Genomic DNA, 18,969 nt, shown 5'->3' with positions numbered 1-18,969 from the left:
ATATGTTTATTTGTGGACTTCCCTGGTGGTTCAGCTGGTAAAGAATCTGCCTGCAATACAGGAGACCCTAGCTTGATTCTGGGATTGGGAAGCTCCCCTGGAGAAGGGATAGGCTACCTACTCCTGTATTTTTTGACCCCCCTGGTGGCTCAGATGATAAAGAAAATGCCTGAAATGCAGGAGACCTGGGTTCGATCCTTGGGTTGGGAAGATCCCCTGAAGGAGGGCATGGCAACCCACTCCAGTATTCTTGCCTGGAGAATCCCATGAACAGAGGAGCCTGGCGGGCTACAGTCCCTGGGGTCACAAAGAGTTGGACACAACTGAGCAGCTAAGCACAGCACATATTTATTTGTGGATACTTGGGCAAAGTGTGTATCCCCTCGACACATTTATTCATGTAAGTTTAAAGCTGTAAATGATCTTAAAAATGATTTTACACAATTCCCTTCATTTTATAGTTGAGCAAACTGAGCCACAGAAATAAAGCTCCTTTCCCCAAATCTCTTGCTTTGTAGCTGGCAGAGTCCAGGTCTGTGTCATAAACTCTTTTCCTGCCTCCCTGCTGCCTCCCTCAAGAACTTCTGAATGCAGAGCTGCATATCCTAATCTCTCTGTACCACGAAACCAGAGATTTGATATCAGCAGCAATCAAGAAAAGTTCTTCCGAAGAGTTAACTCTGAACCAAGCCACTCACTCAGCTCTGGGCATCTGTGATGATCTGACCTCCAAAGGCCATCAGCAACACCCCTGACATATTAGATCTAGTCACACAGAACTCCATCGTCACAGTCTCTCTGCAGATCCACGTTGGGGAGAGTGTTGGATCCATTTGCTTGCTGTCTCCAGACCTGCCTGAAGGACCCACACTAGCTACAAGGGGTTTAAGCTAACCACACCCAAAGGCTTGTTAAACCCCAGCCGTCTGCTGGTTGAGAAGTCACTAAGACCTTCACAGCTCCCTCACTGGTAGCATTCACTCAGGGCCACTTTTCAGTCACCTCAGAACAAGAACCATATACCCCACTCGCCAAATCACATACATGGCCGGTGTGTTCCTGTTTCAACTTGGTGCATTTGCTGGGATGTTGGGCTTCATATGTGGTTATGCATTTTTAAGAAGAAGTAGTGGGAATGAAGTGAGTGAAGTCTTTTCTCCATTATATAAGTCCAAAAGCAAAACTGTAGATTTTTGAGTGATCTTCTTCAGGAAAACTGAAATACAAGAATATTACCATCTTAGGATTCATTAGGAAGCGGCATCAGCCATGCTGTGACTCTGTGAAAATACCAAAGTCTCTTTCTCAAAATGTCTGCCAATTTAGAGCTCTGAGAATACTAGCTGTATCTTCCTTTGTTAGCATAAACACTGACCCAGCTTTTGTTGTCTTTTTCTTTTCTTTTCAAAAAAATTTTAGATCTTTTGATGAGACAGAATCTGAAGAGTCAAGGTAAGAACAAATACCAGTCAATCAGGAGTTATGCAAACCGAGAATAGAACTGTGGTTTTGTTAGATGTTTCATTACCATCATCTAATTGTTTCAAGTCAAGATTTTCTTTAAAATCTCTGATAGAAGATTCATTTTAAAATGACAGATCTTTGATGGGAAGTTACAGAAGTGGCCAGCTCTATTTAAGGGTGAAGGAATAAAACCCTACATTGTTTCACACATGAAATAAGAATACTATTTCATCAATAGTCGTACTACAAGATTTCAAAAAATAAAACACTTTGCATCAGTGATTTATTGTATATCTGCTTCCGATTCCACAAAGACATGAATGGAAGATGAGCGCGCTGCTGGTGATTTGCTCCTCCAGCCCTGCTTGCTATTGTTCACCCACACACTGTTAGATACATAAACCTTGAGATGTCCCCGCACAGCAGTTTGATCCCCTCAAAGCTAGTTTGTAGTGTTTTCTGTTTACCGTCGTCCCCTGATGCTGACATGGCTGTTCTTGACCTTTCCAGCAAACTGTCCCACCAGCCGGTGCTGCTGTTCCTCAGGGATCCATACGTCTTGCCTGCAGCCAGCGGTAATCAAACCTGTCATCTGCTAACAGCTCTTTACTGATCTGACCCTGCACCACATAAACCACGTTTTTAATACAGGTCTAACAGAGTGACATTGGTCCAGGGCTTAATAATCTGCCAATAAACCAGTGCTCTTGGTGTAAGAGACATTCAGAATTTTAATTGGGGCAGGCCTTTCAGGAGGAAATGTAATTTTTCTCTCTCTCTCTCCAGGCTGTTTTGAATTAGAGTGATAAGGGAGTAAAGGTATTAATTTGGGGGATGGTGTTATTTTGGACTATGCCAGTTTTTATCCAGATGCTAGGGTTTGAATCCAAGGCCCTTGTCTTTTTTTTTTTTTTTTTATGCTTCTTTCCCAAAACTGTGTATAAACATTGCATTTGTCTCCATTTCCATTTTAGATTACATCATCTTTGACAGTCAAATATACCTTTTTAAAGCTTGTATGTTTAAGTATAAGGGATTAATTTAAGTGTAATGCTGTATTTTAGCCCAAGTGCTTTCTTTGTGCCAAGAAATTTAAATTATTCAGAGTCCCTCTCAAAGTGTTCTGATATTCAGCTCTTTCTGAGTGTATTCTCAGACATTGTCTCATTTAATTTCCTTAACCACCTTAGGAAATTGGCAGGGCAGGTATCATCATTGGATCTTGAGAAAAGTGGATCTCAGGGAGGTCCCTGACTTGCCTGGTTTCACAGGTCTGGGGGATGGCTCTCTTTTTGCCTAATCTCTCCTTCTGTGCTCTCTGCATATAGTGGATTTGCAGCCTTTGTTTCTGCGAGTAACTAAATAGCATAGCAGCTAAATAGCAATAGATAGATTATCTGTGGACACCTTTCCTACATTCTGGCAGTAAAACCTTATCCCCAGCAAGAGAGAAGGGACTGTTCTCTTGTGCTCAAGTCAGCCACTTGCTGTCCATTTAAAGAAGTCTGGCTTGGACACAGCCCTGCTCTGTGGAGGGACAGTTCTAGAAGAAAGCTGCCTTTTGTCATCTGACTGTATACACATATGGTCTTGTAATAGTATTTTCCCTATAAAATTCTTTCAGTGAGGAATAATTACCTTTCTTTAGCATTTGCTTCTAATGTGCACCGAATATGCCTGGTGTGTTAGGTTGATATTATGTTAACAAGATGTTACATTTAACAAATATTCATTATGTAGCCTAGTGTAGAGTAAATGGGCAGTAATTTATAAAGTAGTCTTTCTAACTTTTAATAATGGTTCCACAAGCACTCTCTCCAGGTATTGTTTCTGCTCAGATATTTTGTGCATTTGACTGAAATTCCTAGAGAAGTGTAGAGTAGAGTGATCACCGTGGACTAGAGTAGCCAGTTTGCTATCTAGAAGAGAGAAGATATTTTGTGGTCTTTGAACTCAATTCACCCAGGTTGTTAAGTAACATGTGTTATGCACTTGGCTTGACCATGAAGAATGGCAGAACTTTCTGGGAAGGAGTATCAGGGGCCAAAGTCCGAAGCTGGAAAGAGTAAAGTATGGATCGTTGGTAGAATGTTGATGTAGTGGAATGACTTGCACCAAAAGGGAATCCCTGCTTGAGAGTAAGTGAAAATCATGAATTTGATGTAAAGGATGGAACCAGGTGTGAGAGAGCCAGTCACTAAATCTCCTTTCATGGAACTTTGGCTGGACACGTCATAAATCAGATTCCTATTGTCTTAGAGGTATTATACTAGTGGTGCATTCTTGCAGTTCTTTAGCATTTAATTTAAAGATAAATTTTACTTGGGTCACATATTCACATTGTATGGCTTCTTAACAAAATGTTGAGGTTACTTTTCCAGAGGATACAGAATCTGGAAATACTTTCACACAGACACTGAGAATGAGACCCATAAAGCCAGAGGAGTGTCTGTCTTTAAAATTTTGGCAGTTAAGCACTGTCCTCTTCTAAAATGCTAAAAATAAAGCATTATTCCCTTAGCATGTGGTTTTTGGCCTTTGTTTAGGTTTTTCTGGGGAATTCCTGGTAACTCTTGTGCAGGTCCCCAGGGCCAGCTGTGTGACTTACCCTCTGTGGGCTTTCTCAGCCCGCTTCCTTGACCTCCCAACTTTAGCCACTGGTGACCACGTTCCCTGTCTTCAGACACCACCTCCCCTTGGCTTTCCCACCTTTCTGCTCTTCTTCCTGGTTCTGGCAGCTCTCCTGAAGGCTCTCCTCGACTCTCTGTTGTTCTACTTTTACTTTCTTTGGAACAATCTCCTCCTTGCTGTGGCCTTGAAGACCTTGAGTGTACCGCTGAGTCGCAGTATTATTTTTCCATCTGAACCCTCTCTGTGAGCCCCAGCCTCGCGCCGTGGTTGACACGGCCCTCCATGGGCTGGCCCTGGCTCAGGTTTCTGCCGGGACGCCCTCACACACTCTGATCCCGCCACACTGCAGTTCCTCCTGGGTCCCGGATGTAGTGAATTCTCCCCTCAGGGTGCTTGCCGTTTCTTCTTTCTCGAACCCGCTTCTCATTCTCACACATCGTTGTCCTACTCCTCTTTCAGGTCCAACTTCAGGGAGCCTTTACTGATTTTCCTTTTGAGTAACCTCCAAGAGCCCTTCCACCCTGTTCACTATTTTTTTTTTAAATAAGCTTCACAATAAATGTTTCTAAAAATAAATGAAAACCAACAAAATTAACAACAAAACCTACCCTAAATCACATTCCTTCTCATCACCTCTCAGTGAGAAGCAAAGGCAAGGGCAGTTTTCTGAGTAATTCAGGCAGTCATGGAATAATTAATTGCTTGTGTATTAAAGATATTTTTACTTTACAATATTGTAGTGGGTTTTGTCATACATTGACATGAATCAGCCATGGATTTACATGTATTCCCCATCCCGATCCCCCCTCCCAAATGAAAAAAAAATAAAAAATAAAAATGTTATTTCTACAAAAAAAAAAAAAGATATTTTTAAACACATTTTGTTTGTTTATTCACTTATCTCCCTGACTAACATGTAAGTTCCATGGCTTAGGCAAGCACTCTTACTTATATCCCCAGTAATTAGGCAGTGTTTGGTATATCATAATAGCTGGTACTTACCCTGTGCCAATTCAGGTCCAAACACTTTGTTTCATTCACCAATTTTTACAGTGACCTCTTTTGTAGGTATTGTTGTGAAATCCTTCTTCACTAGTCCCATCGAAGCCATCACCACCTTGCTCCTGAACTGCTGTCTGAATCTCAACCACAGACAACTTTTCAAAACAATTAATTTCTGTCTCACTTTGTTTAATGTCCCTCCATAGCGTCTCCTTGTTTTTCAGATAAAGCCAGATTTCCTGTCCCTTCTTAGCAGGCTTGAATTGTCCCCCTGCCCTCATTGAGGCAACTCCTCTTGCTACCTTAGCCTCCATGCAGGTCTCTGAACCCTCCACAGGGCATCCACCTGCCTCAGAATTCATAGCCAGTCAGCTCCCTCTCCTGAGCTCTCTCCTCTAAGAGCCTCTCTATTCTCCTGATGAGGTCCAATTCCCTTGTAAGTGGTTTTATGTAGTGGGTCCTCTGTACAGGTTGAATTAATAAGTGAACACACTTAGGAATCTCTTGCTTTCCTCATATAATAACTACATTTATGTAAATCCTGGGTATAATTATGTGTAGATGTGATCGATTGGTTCCCTGTTCAATTTATCCATTCATGTCTTACCTACTCTGATAACTAAAATGTGATACAACAGAAACTACACCTCTGAATTTCCTTTGTGTCTCCCATAAAAATGGAGCTGATTTTTCAAGTTTGACAAAGGGGGCCTTTTGTCAGAGATTGGCCCTTTTACATTAGGAAGACAGGCTCCCATCCTCCTGCTCTCTAGAAACTAGTGTAATAGAACAAGCAGATTCAAGACACCTTGGGCTAAACGCTGCTGTAAACCATGATGGAAAAACTGCCGCAAAGTATTCCCAGTAGAAATCTTGGAATTCCTTCAAGTATATTGAGATTTTGTTAGAAATTGAATTGCCAGTGTAATCTATCTTCCTTGTGAGAAAACATTCAGATAAAGAGCTGGGGCCTGGCAGCATTAACCATTAGAACATCCCTTAAATCAATAAGCTACAAATCTGGCTGCGCATTCCTGCAGCTCGCAGTGGTACCCTCAAGTGACTCGAGGCCAAAGCAGCATGTCTGATGTCGCGTCTGAAACAAGGGCGAACTATATGGTGATACACACCTCTAAGTTATGCCCAGGCCTTACCTTGTGGTGTTCTGCAAAATGCACGTATGTTTCATTGATGTGCATAAGAAAATCAGTTTTCCTTTTGTTTTTCAGATTTTCCAAATGTGGTTATTGAAGGAGTTCTCCATGGGATATTTTACCCTCATCTACAGCCCAGGTAGAAATCCTCCATGGCTAGAAGAAGCTGAAGCAGGTTTCGAAGTCATAGTCAAGGAAATCAATACCTACCAAATTAACCTAAACTCTATGACATAACGGCTCTCTCACTAGTGGTAAAATTCACAGTCCCAGCGTAATTCAGAGCAGGGACATTTCCATTAGAATGGTGCTTTTAAAAATAGAAGCCGAATTGGGGCGGTGCTGAGGTTAAGGTCAAGTGTTTAAGAAGTAGAATGTAGCTGCCAATTTAGAAACCCCGGGAAAAGAAGACTAAAGAAGATCTTTGGGACCTCCAAGTGCAGCAAAACACTTCCTCTCCACTTCAGTCACACCATTTGCTAATTGAAAACCTCACCCTGAATCATTGTGAGACTGATCAGCTTTGGTAGCTTTTTTTGTTCAGATTCTATGGCACACTAATATTTTCATCCTGAGATTTTTTTCTCAGCCAATGATAGATAACATTCTGAAATGCTGGCACCAGGAGAGCATTACAGAAACACACTGCTAAAAGGAGCTGAACTGGAAATGAAATTATACTGACCATACTAGGGCATTTAAAAAATCATGGCATTTTAATTTGCATTACAGTGGAGTTGCATCATATGCAGGGATTCGCTTCTAATGTCAGCACAGAAGATAGAATGGGGGTCTCAAGATTATCCTTGAAAGCCCTTTAGAATGGTGCCATATTGGAAATCTCCATCCACCACAGTCAGTTTTTCCTCCAGTGTTGGAAGAGAGAACTGTTGAAGACCAATTAAATTTGTTGGTGTTTGTTCAGGCACCATTTTGTAGAAGAAACACATGCCTTTAAACACTAGAATTATATGTAGCCTTGCAAGATGCTTGCCCTATAAAAGGTAAATGTGACCTGATGGTGACTGAGGAAACACCAGATTGACAACACTCATCTTGGTCTACTCAAGGGCATCCATTCATTGAATAGGTGGTATAGTTGCCAGATTGATTATTATCTTCCTTATTGTTTATCGTTTCCTTTTCACTGACCTCATATTTTGCATTAATATAAATTAAATGGGTTTATGATGCACCTCCACTGTACATCTTACAGACATTCAGATTTTGTCTAATAAAGGATAAAAGTGTATATGCAGCCTGTGTATGTGTGCTGTATTTGGGCATTTCCTTGAAAACTAATTAATAGCTAGCCTATTTATGATTATTAGCTTAATAAGCTTCTGTGTAGGAGAAAAATATTTAAATTCAAAACTAATAAGTAGATCATGGTTTTTGACTAAGCTCTAAACATACAGGTTTAAAGCTTGCTGCAAATTCTTGATGATGTATTTATGCTAGATGTGTGACAACATGGGAAAGAAAGTAAGAACTGAATAACCAAGTGTCATCAACCAAAAATGACTGAAGAGTCAAGTGTTGGAGATTTTTTTTAACATGTTTTTGTTATTAGCTATTTTGAGTTAAATAAAAATGAAGAACCCAAAGCGTTTGAATATGTCTTCTACTGCCAGAATCTTATAATGGAGACACAAACTGTCTTTTCTTTTAACTCACATGCACACACACAAACCTTCTCTCATATTCATATAAACATTTATTGCTAATCCAACAAGGTAAGAGTTAAATTACCTCACCTATTAAGCCAGTAGGTATGCATTAAATAATTTATTTGCCAAGATAGTAAGAATTAAAAAAAAAAAAAAAAGATCAACCATCATTGGTGACACACCAATGATGTGTGTCACAAAAGAAGGAATCTTTTGTGAGAATTAAAATCTTTTTTAGTGATGACTTTCATTTTTAGTTTTAATTTAAATGTTTACTCTGTCCTTTCATAGTTCACTTCAATTCCATTACAGGAAATAGAAACCACAACTACGGTAGGTGTTTTAAGCAGAATGGAATCATAAGAAACAGTGCTTACAGAATCTTTTAGAAGGATGCAGGGAATGACCTCCTGTGGGCCTCTAGGCACAATTTCCAGAATGCCCCAGCAATTTCTAGTACCCTCCTGCCAGGGGAACTACAACGTCTGTCTTAAGGAATTCAGGGAGCGCAGAGGCTGCTGTGGAAGGTATTGAGGTCAAAAACAGCAGATGTACTTGTGATCCAGGGAGCAGCGCACAGATTCAGGAGGTGTCTGTCACCGCCGTAGCTGCCCCATGGCAGCACCCAGGAAGCTGGTGACTGGGCGCAAGAACAATGTCCAGCTGTCACCAGCTCCACCACGGTTGCCTCTCAACACCCATGGCCTTGCTCGTCAGCAGTCACAGCACAAAGCAGCAGGATGATGACATTCACCCACTTCCATCTTGTCTATAGCTCATGAAAGCACATGCAGTTGGCAGAACCTTCTTCTTGATCCCCAACTTCAAGGGAGTCTGGGAAGGAGTTGGAACTTCCTGGTCTCAGCAGCTCAGACATGCATGTTGGAAAAAGGATGGAATGTATTTCCACAGTCAAGATTTTAATAAAAACATATAAAAAGATAGATAAAAAGAAAAATGTTCTTCCATCCTGTCTCCCTGATCCCCAGGTCCCTTCCTAGAGACACCACTGTACTTGGTTTATGTGTGTACTTTCAGAAATTCTCATCCACCTGCAAGCAAATACTGTATGTTTAGTGTACATATATTCTTCTGTTTCTCCGTTTTTGTAAGATGGATTTTTCATATCATGGATTCATAGCCAGTAAACAAGTAAAGAGTACAGAGAAGAAAAGAGAATAAAGAAAAGGAATAGAAGCCCTCTTGCCACTTAAGCCAGGATATAGAGACAGCCCTCACACTCCCTCAATCCCCCGTTTCTTGGATTTGGTGCTTTGCTTGGAGCTGGTCTCAGAATGGTTCCCCACCTGCCCATTGCTATTTAGTGAAGAGCCTTTCTCAGACCTAACCTCTGCCATCTGGCCAGTTTGCATATGGCAGCTCTGATATCCTTTCTCTTGGTGTCCTTCCTCCTCCTCCACCTCTTCCCCATTTCAAGCAGCAGGCTGTGTATACAATCCCAAGAGCACTGTGACCATCCCCACATGGTAAATTCTTCAGTCATTTCACTTTGAAAAGTGTATAAGTCTTATGATCACAGTTTAGGAACAACAAAGGGCTTTTATCTCATTTGTCAACTTGGTCAGTTGATAATGGCTGTCTAAAGTGCTCAGGTAAGAATTCTGACTCATCAACCAGAGTGAATACTATCCAAAACAAGCAGAAAATATAAGTGTCAGCGAGGATGCAGAGACCTGGAAACCCTTATACGTTGCCAGTAGGAATGTAAAATGGTGCAAACTCTAGAAAATAGTATGGCAGTTCTTTAAAAAATTAAAATTACCATATATTCTAGCAATTCCGTTTCTGGATATATACTCCCCCCGCCCCCCCCAAAAAAAAGTGAAAGCTTTTCACTTGAACAATTTTTTCTACAACCAAGTTACAAATGAGTTTCACAGTAACCAAAAGATGGAAGCAACCCAAGTGTCCACTGATAGATGGATGGATAAAATGTGGTCTATACACACAGTGGATTATTCAGCCTTAAAAAGTCAGGAACTTCTGACACCTGCTACAACATGGATAAATCTTGAAGACATTATGCTAAGTGAAGTCAGCCAGTCCTGAAAGGACAACTGCTGTATGATTCTACTTAATTTGAGGGACCTGGAATAGTCAAAGTCCTAGAAACAGAAAATAGAGTGGTGGTTGCCAGGGGCTGGGGGTAGGGAGAGATGGGGAATTAGTGGCTTTAGTGGGTTAGTGAGTTAGTTGGGGAAGGTAAAGTTCTGAAGATGGATGGTGATGATGGTCATTGCACAGTGGTGTGAATGCACTTAATGCGACTGTTTAAAAAAAATGATTAAAACTAAATTTTATACATGTATTTTACCACAGTTTTTTTAGAATAGACTTAGTAAGGGTGTGACAACCAATTAGTGATATTTGTCAAGGGTGCTATTCTCATATCCCTGATAACCTATGAGATTCTGAAGACAATAGTTCTGAACCAGAGATGTGCATCAGAATCACCTACGACTGAATCAGTAAATCGGGGAGGTGGGGGGTGGGGGGGGGTCTGTCCGTGGGTACTTAGAGAAACTTCCCAGTTGATTCTGACACATATTTAGGTTAGGAATCACTGTTTGATGCTTTGAGAGTGTGAGATGGTTTATGAACTCTCCTTCTTTGGTGATTATTGACTTCCCTACCTCCTGCAGAATCTACTATGAAACACGAAGATTTAACTCTCCTAGTATTGCATGTAGCCACGGGTTGGAGGGGCTTATCTCTGTTCATTCTGGCTGCAGTAACAAATAGCATAGACTGGGTGGCTTGTAAACAACAAATATTTATTTCTGTCAGTTCTGAACTCTGGGAAGTACAAGATCAGGGCACATGTGGTATCTAGGAAGGGGCTCTGTTTTCCCTTTGTACTTGCGTGGTGGGAAACTTACCAGGGATCTCTCTGGGGCCTCTTTCACAAGGGCACTAATCCCTAATCACCTCCCAAAGCCCCACCTCCAAACTCCATCACTTAGGGAATTTGATTTCAGCATATTAATTTGGGGGAGTGGGTGTGGACCCAAACATTCAGTCTATAGCAGGATTCTTTGAAGAACAGAGAGGATGACAGACAAGCTTGGGTAGTGGTCTCAATTGATACCATATAATGAATATATATCTTCATTTATTCATCCACTCTTTAAATGAAATTACAGCATGGTGTTAGTTATCCAAAGAATAAAGACATAATCTCTGTTTTCCAGAATTTTTAGCCATTTATGAGGGAGTATCTTTCCATTTAACTGATTTGGATATAAATTTCAGTGATTAAAACTATCTTCTCCAGTCTTTCTAACTCAGCTTTGAAATGCTCATTTTTCATCTCGGCTTTGTTTCAGTTTTCATCCTTGATGATAATGATAGATTTTGAATTCAGCAGCAGAAACCCAGGAAAATAACAGACAGTAACTCAAAACAGAAAATTCTGCAACATTTATGTTTTCTGTCCATGAAGATGCAGAGTGATGGTCTGGACTCTGAGGGTGAAGAGGTGTTTATTTTTGTGTGGGAGGGAGGAGGGCACATTGAAATGTTAAGTCTTTGGAGTACACGTAATTGACTAAAGAAAAATTTTGTTTTATATTCTCAGAGTATAATTGTAAATCTGACCTATAAGATGTGAAACATTTTCAGTCTTCTTTTACTTGAACATCAGCCCTGGTGCCATGAACAGTGTCTCCAACTCTGATCATCTTTTCCCTTAGATGCTTTTATGTACTGAGCACCTCTGGGTGTCACCTGTTGTGATACTAAGGCTTTTCATACTTGATCTCATTATAATTTGACACAGCTTTTACAAGCTTTTATAGAAGAAGAAACTGAAGTTCAGAGAGATTAATAAGTAACTAACACGATAAAGCACTAATCTGGGCTAAATTCTGTCCATGGATTATCCCATAAAAGCCTTCCAGCATCTTCCTGAGGTATGTATTCTTATTTTTCCATTCTACAGTGAAAAACATGAAGGCTAGAAAGGCACGCTAACTTGACTAAGGTTTTATAACCAGGTTATAAAAGGGATCAGGATTTGCACTGATCATCCACAAAATTTGGACTCACTCTCTACCCCATCAGCCTCCTGTTAGAACTGTTTTTAAAAAAACTAATGTGCATTTTTGAATCACATATGAATACTTAAGTCAGAAAAGTATTGTGATAGTTGCTCATATTTCTACCCTACATTATAAACCAGAGTGCTTTTCCATCTCCCTTGATTAAACCAGGGGAGTGCTCTTGGTTTAATGAGTGCTCTGTGCTGTCAGCCACAGCATCCTCTTGGGTCCCTCTCTTTCCACTTTCACTATAGTCTATCCTTCACACAAGAGCCAGAGCCATCTTTTTGACATGTCCATCAGGTCATGTCACTCGCTCAAAATTATCCAGTCGCTTCCACCCCCACTTAAATGGAAGCTCCTACCACCCTGCCCTAGTTCCTCACCCTCCTCTTCCTGGTACTTATTTCACTGATGACACTAGCCTTTCTGTTCCCAGGACTTGCCAACCTTGGTTCTCACTCAAGCCCTTTGACCCTGCTAGTCTCTCCCTGAAACACTCTTCTTTCATCGGAAGGCTGGCCCACTCTCACCTATTAGGCCTCAGCTTAGAGCTTATGTAGCACCCCAACGCTCACCTTGCCCCCTTCTCTCAGAGCACACTGGTACCATCTCCATCTGTTTATTTGTTTAATGTCTTTCTCCCCAGGAAAGCTGCGTGAGGGCAGGGGCAGCATCTGACTTGTTTACCCTGTTTCTCAGTGCAGAGACGGGCAGATCCCACAACCACTGTTGAAGGAGTAGGTGGCCAGCAGCCTGTGTTCCCATCCCATCACCCAGCTCAGCGCTGGCTATGCGTGCGTCACAGCAGGGCCTTCAGAAATGTTTGTGGCCTACGTAAATGACCTTGCAGGCAGGATTTGCTAACATCTTCCCAGAATCATTTGCATTATTATTCATTACCTCCTGTTGGTTCTAAAACAGTGTTTTCCTACACTTTGCTCACCAATTTGATACAAGTTCTAATGGCTCGAATGATTTCTTAAATATCTGTCCTTTACAAATGCATTACCAAGCTAATTCAGTGATTAAAAACCATGGTTTTGTGACATCTCAGGGCAGTGGTTTTCGGCGTTCAGACCTTGGATCAGCAGCAGCGGCATCACCTAAGAGCTTGTTAGAAGTGCACATTCTCAGGTCCTTCCCTGGACACTTGGAGAGTGGGACCCAGAAATCTAACAAGCCTTCCAGGTGATTCTGACATGCACTAAAGTTTGAGAGCCACAACCCTTCATGCTGCATTTTTTTTTTCAATGCTTAAACTTTTTTTTTAAATTGAAAAAACTGCAATACTTCTAGGAGGAGCAGGCACAAAATCAGACAATGCCAGAGGGTCACTACAAAAGGCTGATAACGCCTTTAAGACACCAGCCCATTAGCAGCTTAACAGAACCAAAAAGGTATTTTAAATGTAGTAAAAGATAAGAGATATCTTGCACTTAGAAACTGTTTTCTTTTACATGAGCTTTTATATGTTGGTATCATAATTTTTTTCATCACATAAGGCATCATGATGTTCTAAATCTAAACATCTAAAGATGTGATATCTTTAAATGTGAATCTGAGTAAACTAGAATCCTTGACTTCATGGAATTTATAATGTCATATTAGAGGGATAAATAACCCCCCAAATGTGTCGATGTGAAGTGTGTTACATGCTATAAAGGAAAAATAAAGAGGTTTACTTATGTGCAGGGAAGATAATCTAATTTAGGCTTGGGCAGGTCAGGAACGTTCTCTGAGGTAGTGACATTGAGGTAGAGACATAAGGATGTTCAGAGGCATTAGCGGACAAGAATTGGGGGGGGGGGGGTGGGGAGTCGCAGAGACATCAGCAGGTTCCAAAGCCCAAATGAGGAGAGAGCATCAGTCAAGGTCTCCAAGGAAAGCTGGTGAGTTAGAAAGACAGTGAGGGGCTGGGGCTGGATCCCACAGGGCCCTCCTTGCGACGTGGAGGAGTTTGGTTTACAGCCTGTGTGCCATGGCAAACAACTGGCTGGTGTTACACTGGGGGAATATTTTATTTTATTCAGCTTTATTGAGGTATAATTGACAAGCAATGATTTGTTTTGGTTTTTTTATACCCATTAATTTTTCTTGATCAGGCAGTGAAATTATTAAAAATAGGAATTTTTAAAAAATCCTTCAACTCGCAAGCATCAGCAAACAATATGTAATTTAGAATAAGGTATATGATGTATCACACTTGATCTGATTTATTCTTAAAAGCTCATTCTGGCCACCTGTGGAGAATGAACTGACTGGACAGGTGAAGGATTGGAAGCAGAGAGACTGTTAGGGGGCCACTTGAATAACTTGGATGAGAAGTGGCCTGTTTTAGAGGGTGACTGTGGAGAGGGTGAGATGGATATTCAATATGTATTGAAGAGCAACCCATGAACTTGCTGATTGGCATGGATGTAGAAGGTAAAAGGAAGGGAGAAAGAAGTTGGTAAGGGTGGGTTGGTTGGAATAATTGGTTGGATGATAGTGCCTTTCATTGATTAGATCTTGGAATGGGAGGTTGGGACCTGCTTTAGATTGAACAGTTGGGTCCCCTACCCCACCCAAGGGCTTCCCTGGTGGCTCAGATGGTAAAGAATCTGCCTGTAATGCAAGGTCACGGGTTCAATCCCTGGGTTGGGAAGATCCCCCGGAAGAGGACGTGGCAATCGACTCCAGTATTCCTGCCTGGAGAATTCCATGGACAGAGGAGCCTGATGAGCTATAGTCCGTGGGGTTGCAAAGAGTCTCAGACACAACTGAGTGAAAACACCCCCACCCAAATTCATATGTTGAAACCTAGTTCCCAGTATGATGGTATTTGGGAATGAGGCTTTAGAAGGTGATCAGTTCTCAAGTGTGGGGAATTCACTTGTCTCTTTTACCATGTGAGGACACAGCAAAAAGATAGCAGTCTTGGAACCAGCAAGAGGGCATTTACCAGACTCCAAATCTTCTGGTACCTGCATCTTGGATCCCAGTCTCCAAAATGGTGAGAAATAGGCATGTATTGTTTATAAGCCCCACACCTCCCACTGGTCCATGATGTTTTGTTGTAGCAGCCTGAACTAACGTAGGACCCCTATCTCCAGGGAGCCCCAGGCTCCTGGATAAATCCTCTGCCAGGTCATGGTGGCCCCTGGTTTGCCGGTTAGTGTCTGCCCAAGCGTGGAAGCAAAACTTGATGCAACACTGATGCAGCGGCAGAAGGAAACTAAGCTCATTGTGGTGATAGAGTTATGCTGCTGACCTATCTCTAGCTTCATGCCTGGTTCACAAGAGTCAGGAATATGCTCCAAAGCAGGAACAAAGCCAAGCACAGACAGCAGACTTGTGACTTTGACCACGAAGGACTTCCTGCGGCTGCCTAACTGGGTTTACACGTGGTGAGTGGTGTGATTGTGCAGTTTTCTCAATGAGCCACATAAAGGGCCCAACAAATGAGGATTCAAGTGAAAGGTTTCCAAAGTGGACACCATGACTTCCCAACATAGTACCAACAACTCAAGAGAGAGAGGTTTCTCATTGCTTCTCAGGTCAAATCCACAGTGCTTAGCAGAGGCCTTCGCTTCACCAACTGCCAGCAGCTGGACTGGCTCATGACCAAGGCATGTCACCCAAGCCAGCTCCCACCCACCACGGGCACTGCCACTGAAGGCTTGCCACCTTCTGGGGCTGCCCCTTACTGCTCGACACCCACCTCTCTTTTGCCAGTCTATCTCTGTCATGCCCTTCTAACTTCAATTCAGAAAATAAAGAGGAAAAAAAAATTTTTTTTAACATAACAGTCTTTGAAAAATAGTAGAAGCAGTCCAAAGACAAATGCCAGTGTTGAACAAACTTTGTTAGTCCTGAGTGGGTGGGTGTTAGTCACTCAGTCGTGTCTAACTCTTTGTGACCCCGTGGACCGTAGCCCACCAGGCTCCTCTGTCCATGGACTTCTTCAGGGAAGAATATTGGAGTGGGTTGCCATTTCCTTCTCCAAGGGATTTTGCCAACCCAGGGATCGAACCCAGCTCTGCCACACTGCAGGCAGACTCTTTACCAACTGAGCCATCAGGGAAGCTCAACTCTTTCTAGTTCTGAAAGTTTAAATACCTCTGAATAGTATAATTATAGGCATATTCTTTTTGGTTACCATTTCTCAGCATTCTGTTGAGCATCAGTTATCCATGAAACACTGCCTGGGGGGAGACAAGGAGTGTGGTCTAATCTTTGACCAGGAGCAACTTCTGGTCCAAGGAGGAGACAGGAGATGTCCAGGAAGTTAACTGCTAGAACAAGGTGTGAGGAAGTCTCCAGTGAAGGCTCAGCAGAGGAGGGAGCCCCGAAGGTTGTGTCGGGGAGTAAGAGGGGTGGGACAGGCTCTCCAGGCAGAGAGCAGCTTGTACAGGCTTGGAAGCAATTTAAAAGTTCTGGGGTCTTTATAAGAGAGCTGTACTTCAGCATGGCAGGGATAAATTGAGCCTTAACTTTTCTCTGCTCCAAGCTGACCAGTTCTTACTCCTCTCCTCAAGACGTTCTGTCTCAATGTGGGTCCTAGTGCCTGGAGGAAGCATAGGAAGCAGACTTGTCTTTTGTGTCCAGGTTAGAAGGAAAAGCTTCAAGTTTTCAAACTGAGATATCTATCCAAATGACAGGATATAATATTTATCACTTAAGACAGATGGTGACTTTAGTTTTAATAGCACTATAAAGGCCCAGTATGCTTCAGGAAAAAAGTCCTTCACACCCTCTGAAATGTGGAAACTTACGTGATTCCTAATAAAAGTTTAGAAATAGGTAATAGAAGGGATATTGGCATGTTGAATCCTCTCTAAATCCCCCCGATTTCTGACTCCCAAGCATCCTGATGGAACTAGTGATGGGTTTACAGTTCCATTTGTGGATTCCGTAGTGTACTTTGTTTTGACTCTTACTATGTGTCAGATGGGGCTTCCCCGGGGGCTCACCAGTAAGGAATCCACCTGTCAGCACAGGAGACTCAGGTTCGATCACTGGGTTGGGAAGATCCCCTGGAGGAGGACACGGCAACGCACTGCAGTATTCTTGCCTGTAGATCCCACGGACAGAGGAGCTGGTGGGCTATGGTCCATGGAGATGCACAGTCAGACACCACTGAGCGTATCAGGTCACCTTTTTCACCCCCAGACAGGATTTCTGTGACTAGTTGCTCTGATTCTACAGCACTGCCAGTTGTTTTTCCATCACTCTAGAACATCAGTAACTCTAGCAAATCTCTAAGTAGGTGATGTTATATTAATATCACACCTAACACTTAGACTTGGCCAAAATGAAGCCCACAAGATGAATTGCAGACTTCAGTAAAAGCAGTTATGTACTTAACAGCACCAAAATTTTCCATTACAAATACTGTTTTTACTTTTTCTTAATTTAAAAAAAATAAAAAGTGCCTTGAGGGGGCTTTGAATTTCTAAGCCTTCCAGATCAAAGATTTCTTCAGCTGTCTGGATTATAGGAATGTTGAAAAACAAAACCAAATCCTTTTCCTGCTATAAAATCCTTGCCATATTTTTGTCTTTAAGTAACTCAAAACGGCTGAACTAAAAAATGAGGCTGGTGAGTTCTGAAAATTCATCAGAAATAGAGTAGTCAATAATTTTGAAAGTGTCATTCTAATTAATCTGACCCAAGAATAAATTTTACTAAATTCTTATTTGATAATCCAGGAAATTGCTAAATAGCACTTAGAATAAAACAACTCATGGCTAAGGATGCCAAAATGTTTTAAATTGTTTATTAAAGTGATTCAAGACTAAGTTGTAATAATTTGGGCATGGTGGTAGGAGCAGCCAGTGTAATTGTCCTGATTCTACTCACACCCTTGGCTACATTATGTGTCCTTTTAACAGCACAACTGGCCAATGATGAGCAATTTCAAAAGCTCTTGCAGAAAGCCTAGACTTTTATAAAGTAGTAGTTTATGTGTAGTCATCAGTTTGCTAACATTTTCAGTATACAGTCTGACCCTCAGGACAAATGGCTTCTACCAGGGGGATGATGTTAACTCATTGGTCATCTGGTATAATAGACACCCTAACAGATTATTCACTAGAGAAATCACATTATGCTCATAATCATGAAAAAACTAGATGGCAGACACAGTAAAAAGTACATGTTCTTTGCACGGGGCAGTAGAAATGGCTTATGTGCTTTCTGACATTTGAAGACTTAAGGCACTTTTTATGTAAAGAGGACATTTGATTCTAATTTCCTCCCAAGTTACCTCTAAAAATTTTTTAATAAGTTTTTTCTAAGTAGTTTATAAAGAAATAGAGAAAAGTTAGAAGACAGAAAAGTTAAACAATTACAAACAGAAAAGAGTTTTAAAAATCCCACCATTGGCCTTTGTTTTATGTCACTCTACATTTTGTTGATTTTGTTTTATGTGAGCATATTTACATAATTGAGATCATGCTGCATACATAATTTCTTTTTTTTTTTCCTTAAAAAGTGCAGCATTAGTCTTAATGAATCCATGCTATTGCTTTACAACCATTTGGGGACATTCAAGTTGCTTCCAGTATTTTGCTATCATAAATAATGCTATAATTTTCATCTTTATACATAAAACTTTTCCAATATTGCTGTATTAGACAAAGGCTTTGGGTTGTAAGTCACAAGAAATCAATTCACCCTGGTTTAAGCAAATGCGGGAACGTAATAGGTTGGGTAACTGAAAAGCTGGGAATGGAGATTGGCTTCAGGCATGGCTGGACTCAGAGACTGAGCAGCGTCTTCTAACATCTGTCTTTCCATCTTCCTTTCCTGATTTCATCCTCTTGCCTGGTCCTTCTCCTCTTCCTTCAGCTCTGTCCTAGTACTTCCCAGAGAACACTCACAGTTGAGGCTAAGATGGCTGGGGTCACACACACATCCCTGAGCCTGTCACTGGGGCCAGGGCAAGGGAATGTTCCAACTGGTCTACAGGACCTCCCCACCTCCCCCACCTGACTCTTCCAC

At 41.6% G+C, this 18,969-nt stretch overlaps 1 protein-coding gene across 1 annotated transcript in view; it reads left to right on the top strand.

Moving 5' to 3' along the window:
* The window catches only part of SNX24 (sorting nexin 24), a 172,833-nt gene extending 165,324 nt beyond the window's left edge, over positions 1-7,509 (top strand). The window contains exons 5-7 of the mRNA XM_065934443.1: positions 1,420-1,452; positions 1,975-2,039; positions 6,327-7,509. Coding sequence (XP_065790515.1) covers positions 1,420-1,452; positions 1,975-2,039; positions 6,327-6,394 — 166 coding nt within the window. The 3' untranslated portion in view covers positions 6,395-7,509. The remainder of the gene's footprint in view (positions 1-1,419; positions 1,453-1,974; positions 2,040-6,326) is intronic.
* Positions 7,510-18,969: the final 11,460 nt, after the last annotated feature.

The sequence above is a fragment of the Muntiacus reevesi genome, chromosome 1 (assembly GCF_963930625.1).
Source record: "Muntiacus reevesi chromosome 1, mMunRee1.1, whole genome shotgun sequence".
Taxonomy (NCBI): domain Eukaryota; kingdom Metazoa; phylum Chordata; class Mammalia; order Artiodactyla; family Cervidae; genus Muntiacus; species Muntiacus reevesi.
The sequence above is the reverse complement of the archived record's forward strand: the minus strand, read 5'-3'. Positions and strand labels throughout refer to the sequence as shown.